This window comes from Manis javanica, chromosome 10 (assembly GCF_040802235.1).
Source record: "Manis javanica isolate MJ-LG chromosome 10, MJ_LKY, whole genome shotgun sequence".
NCBI classification, from domain to species: Eukaryota; Metazoa; Chordata; class Mammalia; order Pholidota; family Manidae; genus Manis; species Manis javanica.
The window spans coordinates 74,039,033-74,047,788 of NC_133165.1; the positions used below are offsets into that span (position 1 = coordinate 74,039,033).

An 8,756-nucleotide genomic window follows, 5' to 3' on the forward strand; every position below is an offset into this window, starting at 1 on the left:
TAAAAGCAGGTGAATGTTTGAAATTATTTCCTGAATATTTTAGGTTTGCAAACAATATTCTGGATATTATTTTTATCTAAATCACCTGAGTAATGTAGTAATTAAAAGATGGACAGCCCAAAAGAGTGACTGAAAAATAATCTTATTGTTGAGTTAGGAAAATCTGAGAGCCTCAGCCCAGAATGCAAAAGGGGGGACTCTTGTTAACTGTGGCTAAACAGGCATGCCCTTTCACCTCCTTTTTAAAAAAATGGGGCGAGATGAGGGAGAGTGGGAAGAGAGCACCTTGAAATAAAAGGAACTTGGTGGCAGCAGTCTCCTGATATGGCTTAACCAGGCTCCACCCACAGATTCGATTTTCCTTTCAAAGGTCACTGGAGCATCCCAACAGGATGTGAGTGCACTATGTGTATAAAACTCCAGCAGCCAACTGGCAACTGGTCTCTGAGCCTACAGAAGGGAAAACAGGAATCTCCTTGGAATAAGGGATTGCAATTAAATTTCCTTCTAAGGAAAAGCTCGGGACCTTCCCATTTTGCTTCATGAAAATTATGCTATGAGTTAGCTTTTGCCAAATGTCTATTAAATGGGTAAAATGAGCCTTTTCACCCACGATTTGACTTCAGCTGTATCATTCCTGTACAGCCAGTTCTTCCCCTGTGGATGACTGATCTTGGAGTGTGGCCAGAAACCTACCGCCTGCAATTAGAGTCAGACCTCTAACCACTGTTTTTTTTTTTCTCTTCTAAGTGATGATGCTTACCATCTTTATCCTTAGGCTGGCTGTCTGCATCCTGGCATCTCCCATGTACCTGCTGAACTTTCTGGGTTCGTGGAGCTGGATATGCCAACAATGGTTCCCCTACTTCTTGACGAGGTTCTCTGTGATATACAATGAACAGATGGCGAGCAAGAAGCGGAAGCTCTTCAGTAACCTGAAGGACTTTGTGGGCCCCTCTAGGAACTCTCCCTGCTGGAGGTAGGCTGTGGCACCGGGACCAACTTCAAGTTCTATCTGCCTGGAAGCAGGGTGACCTGTATTGACCTGAATCCCAACTTTGAGAAGTTCTTGATCAAGAGCGTTGCTGAGAACCAACACCTGCAGTTCGAGCGCTTCGTGGTGGTTGCCGGGGAGAACATGCACCAGGTGAGTGACGGCTCCGTGGATGTGGTGGTCTGCACCCTGGTCCTGTGCTCCGTGAAGAACCAGGAACAGATCCTCCAGGAGGTGTGCAGAGTGCTGAGGCCGGTGAGTGAGGGGGTGTCAGGAGGACTGTTTAGGAGCAACCACAATCCCCAAGGGCAGTCCTGTCAATTTCAGGTGAATCAAACATTTTAATATAAAAAGTGAAACTACTAGAGAAGACACTGCTGAATTTTTAAAAATCTTAGAGTGGGAAAGAAGCTATAAAGGGAAAGATTGATAAATCTGAATACATAAAACTGTAAAACTTCTGCAGAAAAAAGAGGTGCTATAAGAAAGTTAAAATACAAAACAAACTTGGAAAAAGTATTTGTCAGGGATGATAGACAAAGGGTTAGCTTCCTTCATATTAAAAGACATTATAGATCAATAAGGTTTTTAAAATCAATAAGAAATAAGGATTGTTTAAGTCAGTAGGATTATTTAAATCAATGAGAAAAATGGGCAAAGAGCTGCAACATAAATATAAATAAATAGCCTATTATAAAAATGCTGAACCTTACTTGCAATAAAAGAACCAAGTAAAGCAATATAACATTTTTACCTATTACATTATTAGAGACTTTTAAGGAAAACATGGTATTAGGGTGGGCCTTGGAGAATGAAAACTTCCACATTCACTGGAGGAAGTACCCTCTTGGGAGGGCAATTTGATAATATCAAAATTTTAAGTGCATATACTCTCTTATCCAGGTTAGGAATATATCCTATAACAAGTGTGCACATATTCATCCATATACAAAAATATTCATTACAATATTTATAAGAGCACAAATTGGAAATAAGTAAACAACCATCAAAAGGGGGCTGTTCAAGTAAATTGTCACATTACATAAAGGAATTCTGTTAATAAGAATAAGGAAATTATATACCTTGATATGAAAATATCTCCAAGAGATAATGTTAAATTAAAAAAAACAATTGAATAATAGAATATTACATAGAGTAACAGCCCATTTATATGAGGGGGGCTTAAGAGGATACCTATGTATGTATATATGTTAATGGAAATGGTACACAAGAAACTATTAACAGTGGTTACCTCCTGGGAATGGGATTGAATGTGAGGCAAGAATTATTTTTTCATTTTATACCTTGTATAGTTCTGTGATTGTTTTTCTTTTTACAATTTTCTGTATTTTCTAAATTTTCTAAAGTAAAAATATTGGTGGGGCAGTACTACCAGCCTCTGGAGCCAGACCACCCAGGTTCAAAACCTGATTCTGATATTTTTCAGGCTGTGTGACATTGGACAAGTTGTTTATTTTATATGTGATTTAGTTTCCTCATCTGTAAACACAGGAATGATAATAATACTTATCAAATAAATTTAGTGGGAGTATTCAGTGAATTAGTGGATAGCAGCTTGCATGCAGTAACTACTTTAAGTATTCGCTATTCCTATGTACTACTTCTACCATCAGATAATACATTCACTTGCTTTAGAATGTCAGCTTTGTATAACATTTGACAGAAGATGAAACTATGGATTAAAATGGTGTCTCAGTAAAGTTTTAGTTTATCTATGTCTTCTCATAAAGTTAGCCTCTGGGGCCAATGATATCTGACACTAATCATCTTATAAATTTGTTTTTCCAAAGCTAAAATCCTTGATATGTTTTTTTTTTTTTGAGAGGGCATCTCTCATATTTATTGATCAAATGGTTGTTAACAACAATAAAATTCCGTATAGGGGAGTCAATGCTCAATGCACAATCATTAATCCACCCCAAGCCTAATTCTCGTCAGTCTCCAATCTTCTGAAACATAACAAACAAGTTCTTGCATGGTGAACAAATTCTTACATAGTGAATAAGTTCTTACATGGTGAACAGTACAAGGGCAGTCATCACAGAAACTTTCGGTTTTGATCACGCATTATGAACTATAAACAATCAGGTCAAATATGAATGTTTGTTTGATTTTTATACTTGATTTATATGTTGATCCCACATTTCTCCCTTTATTATTATTATTATTTTTATTTTTAATAAAATGCTGAAGTGGTAGGTAGATGCAAGATAAAGGTAGAAAACATAGTTTAGTGTTGTAAGACAGCAAATGTAGATGATCAGGTGTGTGCTTGTAGACTATGTGTTAATCCAAGCTAGACAAGGGCATTAAAACATCCACAGATGCAGAAGATTTCTCTCAAAACGGGGGGGGGTGAGGTTCTAAGCCTCACCACTGTTGATCCCCAATTTCTCACCTGATGGCCCCCCTGCGACTGTGCCTGTCTTAGGTTGTTCCTCCCTTGAGGAATCTTACCCGTCTCTGGCTAACCAGTCATCTTCCGGGGCCATACATGGAGATGTAAAGTTGGTAAGTGAGAGAGAAGCCATATTGTTTGAAAAGGTTAGCTTCTTACTTCTTTGCAGATTGATGCCCTGTGGCTTCTATGCCCAGCATTTGTCTTGAGGTATCTTTACCACTTGGAGGAATTATGATACTCAGTAAATTCGATATGAGGCATGAATTCTATTTAAGGGTTGTAATTAGAAAGGAAGAAGAAAAGCTATAGAGGTAGCAGATGAAAGAAAACATGGGAGGATTATTTCTTTGACATATCTTCTTGTAGAGTAACTTAAGCATGTATAGGTTTTAAACTACTTACTAAATTGTGCACACACATTAACATACTAGGAATACAGTTACATAACCAAAGCAGATCTATAGTTAACAGCCATCTCCAGTGAAGCCAAGAAAACCAGTTAGGCACCCTAGGCATTTGTGAAAATTTGTCTATGATATGATGGATATTGTCCAACTGTACTTGAACAGTCTGAGAGAAATCAAATTAAAACAACCCATTCCTGGGAACTGTTCACATCCCATATGTTCTTTTAACAGTAGATAGTCTGTAGTTGTAAGATTTTGGAGTACTACAACTTGCACTTCTCCTAATTCTTGGTTGAGTTCCAACAGTATAGATCCAGTCAAATTTGTTGTTTTACTGAAAGTACAGGCCAGCTTAGATATCGCCTTCTTCATTCCAATGGCAAGTCCAGGAACCAGTGGGATGGATGCAGCTACAACTGGAGCCTGGATCTTTGTTGAGGTTTTTTGATGATCATCTTCTGGTATGAGTCTTCCAGAGAGTGCTGATGTTGGAAGTTCTTTCATATCATATCTTAGTTCATTTTCTGCATAGCCAAATTAGGATTTGATCCTCTGTATAAACACAAACAGACCCTTTGCCCACACTTTGATATGCCCTTTATACCATTGTGTAGAACTCATTGGAGGTCACCACACAGGAACTGCTTTTTTCTTTAAGAGAAAGGAATATTATCAGAAAAGTGTACCTCCATAGCCGATCGTCTGACGCCCTTTAAGTGATCAAAATTAAGGATATTTAAAGCATGCATTAATCGTTGATTTACAGTTAGTTTTATCCTATCAAGGAGTAATCCTCCTTTTCTTTCTTTCTTTCTTTTTTTTATCTTTAATCTACACTTACATGAAGAATATTATGTTTACTAGGCTCTCCCCTATACCAGGTCCCCCCTATAAACCACTTTACAGTCACTGTCCATCAGCATAGCAAAATGTTGTAGAATCACTACTTGTCTTCTCTGTGTTGTACAGCCCTCCCCTTTCTCCCTCCCCCCATGCATGCTAATCTTAATACTCCCTTACTTCTCCCCCCCTTATCCCTCCCTACCCACCCATCCTCCCCAGTCCCTTTCCCTTTGGTACCTGTTAGTCCATTTTTGGGTTCTGTAATTCCACTGCTGTTTTGCTCCTTCAGTTTTTCCTTTGTTCTTATACTCCACAGATGAGTGAAATCATTTGGTATTTGTCTTTCTCCACTTGGCTTATTTCACTGAGCATAATACCCTCCAGGTCCATCCATGTTGCTGCAAATGGTAGGATTTGCCCTCTTCTTATGGCTGAGTAGTATTCCATTGTGTATATGTACCACATCTTCTTTATCCATTCATCTACCAATGGACATTTAGGTTGCTTCCAATTCTTGGCTATTGTAAATAGTGCTGCGATAAACACAGGGGTGCATCTGTCTTTCTCAAACTTGATTGCTGCATTCTTAGGGTAAATTCCTAGGAGTGGAATTCCTGGGTCAAATGGTAGGTCTGTTTTGAGCATTTTGATGAACCTCCATACTGCTTTCCACAAGGGCGGAACTAATTTACATTCCCACCAGCAGTGTAGGAGGGTTCCCCTTTCTCCACAGCCTCGCCAACATTTGTTGTTGTTTGTCTTTTGGATGGCAGCCATCCTTACTGCTGTGAGGTGATATCTCATTGTAGTTTTAATTTGCATTTCTCTGATAATTAGCGATGTGGAGCATCTTTTCATGTGTCTCTTGGCCATCTGTATTTATTTTTTAGAGAACTGTCTGTTCAGTTACTCTGCCCATTTTTTAATTGGATTATTTGTTTTTTGTTTGTTGAGGCATGTGAGCTCTATATATATTTTGGATGTCAAGCCTTTATCAGATCTGTCATTTACAAATATATTCTCCCATACTGTACGGTTCCTTTTTGTTCTATTGATGGTGTCTTTTGCTGTGCAGAAGCTTTTTAGCTTAATATAGTCCCACTTGTTCATTTTTGCTGTTGTTTTCCTTGCCCGGGGAGATATGTTCAAGAAGAGGTCACTCATGTTTATGTCTAAAAGGTTTTTGACTATGTTTTTTTCTAAGAGTTTTATGGTTTCATGACTTACATTCAGGTCTTTGATCCATTTTGAATTTACTTTTGTGTATGGGGTTAGACAATGGTCCAGTTTCATTCTCCTACATGTAGCTGTCCAGTTTTGCCAGCACCATCTGTTGAAGAGACTGTCATCTCGCCATTGTATGTCCATGGCTCCTTTATCAAATATTAATTGACCATATATGTTTGGGTTAATGTCTGGAGTCTCTAATCTGTTCCACTGGTCTGTGGCTCTGTTCTTGTGCCAGTACCAAATTGTCTTGATTACTATGGCTTTATAATAGAGCTTGAAGTTGGGGAGTGAGATCCCCCCTACTTTATTCTTCTTTTTCAGGATTGCTTTGGCTATTCGGGGTCTTTGGTGTTTCCATATGAATTCTTGAATTATTTGTTTCAGATCATTGAAGAATGTTGCTGGTAGTTTCATAGGAATTGCATCAAATCTGTATATTGCTTTGGGCAGGATGGCCATTTTGACGATATTAATTCTTCCTAGCCACGAGCATGGGATGAGTTTCCATCTGTTAGTATCCCCCTTAATTTCCCTTAAGAGTGACTTGTAGTTTTCAGAGTATAAGTCTATCACTTCTTTAGTTAGGTTTATTCCTAGGTATTTTATTTTTTTTGATGCAGTTGCGAATGGAGTTGTTTTCCTGATTTCTCTTTCTGTTGGTTCATTGTTAGTGTATAGGAAAGCCACAGATTTCTGTGTGTTGATTTTGTATCCTGCAACTTTTCTATATTCCGATATCAGTTCCAGTAGTTTTGGGGTGGAGTCTTTAGGGTTTTTTATGTATAGTATCATGTCATCTGCAAATAGTGACAGTTTAACTTCTTCTTTACCAATCTGGATTTCTTGTATTTCTTTGTTTTGTCTAATTGCCATGGCTAGGACCTCCAGTACTATGTTAAATAACAGTAGGGAGAGTGGGCATCCTGTCTAGTTCCCGATCTCAGAGGAAAAGCTTTCAGCTTCTTGCTGTTCAGTATAATGTTGGCTGTGGGTTTATCATATACGGCCTTTATTATGTTGAGGTACTTGCCCTCTATTCCCATTTTGCTGAGAGTTTTTATCATGAATGGATGTTGAATTTTGTCGAATGCTTTTCCAGCGTCTATGGAGATGATCATGTGGTTTTTGTCTTTCTTTTTGTTGATGTGGTGGATGATGTTGATGGATTTTCGAATGTTGTACCATCCTTGCATCCCTGGGATGAATCCCACTTGGTCATGGTGTATGATCCTTTTGATATGCTGTTTAATTCTGTTTGCTAATATTTTATTCAGTATTTTTGCATCTACATTCATCAGGGATATTGGTCTGTAATTTTCTTTTTTGGTGGGGTCTTTGCCTGGTTTTGGTATTAGGGTGATGTTGGCTTCATAGAATGAGTTTGAGAGTATTCCCTCCTCTTCTATTTTTTGTAACACTTTAAGGAGAATGGGTATTATGTCTTCCCTGTGTGTCTGATAAAATTCCGAGGTAAATCGGTCCGGCCCCGGGCTTTTGTTCTTGGGTAGTTTTTTTTATTACCGTTTCAATTTCTTTCCTCGTAATTGGTTTTTTAACTTTTGTGTTTCTTCCTTGGTTAGTCTTGGCAGGTTGTATTTTTCTAGGAAGTTGTCCATTTCTTCTAGGTTTTCCAGCTTGTTGGCATATAGGTTTTCATAGTAGTCTTTAATAATTCTTTGTATTTCTGTGGAGTCTGTCGTGATTTTTCCATTCTCATTTCTGATTATGTTGATTTGTGTTGATTCTCTTTTTCTCTTAATAAGTTGGGCTAGAGGCTTATCTATTTTGTTTATTTTCTCAAAGAACCAGCTCTTGGTTTCATTGATTTTTGCTATTGTTTTATTCTTCTCAATTTTTTTTATTTCTTCTCTTGAAATTTTTTTTTTCTTTCTCAGGGAGGGGCTTTTTATTTCATGGAGCATGTAGCAGCTGAGTGTTCAACCTGGAATTACTTCTGGCAGCAGGTCCTGGATCCTGCCTGGAACCTTCTGTTTGATGGGTGCAACCTGACCAGAGAGAGCTGGAAGGCCCTGGAACAGGCCAGCTCTTCCAAGCTGCAGCTGCAGCACCTACAGGCCCCTCTGTCCTGCCAGCTGATACACCCACACATCTGTGGATATGCTTTGAAATAGTGTGAGTGGGGAGCAGAGAGCTGAATGTGTTGAATATTTTAAGGCCTCAGTTTTACACTTAAAATAATAGTTGGGAGAAGGGAGACATTTTTTAGTTCATCCCTTAAAGTTTTTGTTGTTCTATTTAGCCTTTTTTATTGTCTCCCAAAGAATCTCAAACAAAATGAAAAAAAAAACAGCTTTGAACTCCCCCTTAAAAGGAAACAGTGGGCTTTCATAATTGAAGTCTACCATTATCCCCAAACCTTAGTTTATTCAGTGACTTCAAAATTTTTCCAACTGTCTTATCTAAATTGTTATTCACAGATTTTAATCTCACCCCCTGTTTGAGAGCTTGGCATTAACAAGCAGTTAAATCACTTGAAAGAAAACTTTGAAAATGGAGAAGTAAAAAGACCTTAATACTTCAGAACTGAGTAAGGGAATACTAACTAATTGAAAATCCAAATCTAAATAGCACAGATTTTCTGAAAAAGAAATCTGAATCTATCTGCTGTCTTAGTATCACTGGGCTGGCTTTCAAAGTAACATAGGAGAATGCCACACCCTGGCCTGCCCAGCTTTGTTGTGTCTTTTATTACATATTCCACCAAAGTTTGTTTTCTTGCATTCTGGTTTTCAGTTTTTAAGATGAAGATTGTACTTGGCACTTTAGCATATCCTAACATATCTGAGGCAGTTAAAGTTCTTGGGTTCATTCCCCTCATTATCTAGCATATACTTTGCTG

At 38.2% G+C, this 8,756-nt stretch overlaps 1 protein-coding gene across 1 annotated transcript; it reads left to right on the forward strand.

The window, feature by feature from the left end:
- The first annotated feature begins 395 nt into the window (after nt 1-395).
- LOC108388326 (thiol S-methyltransferase TMT1A-like) lies at nt 396-8,028 on the forward strand. Its single transcript, XM_037022749.2, is given in 3 exon segments — nt 396-957; nt 960-1,249; nt 7,792-8,028. Coding segments are annotated over 3 exon segments (732 nt in total). The 5' UTR covers nt 396-752.
- The last annotated feature ends 728 nt before the right edge of the window (nt 8,029-8,756 follow it).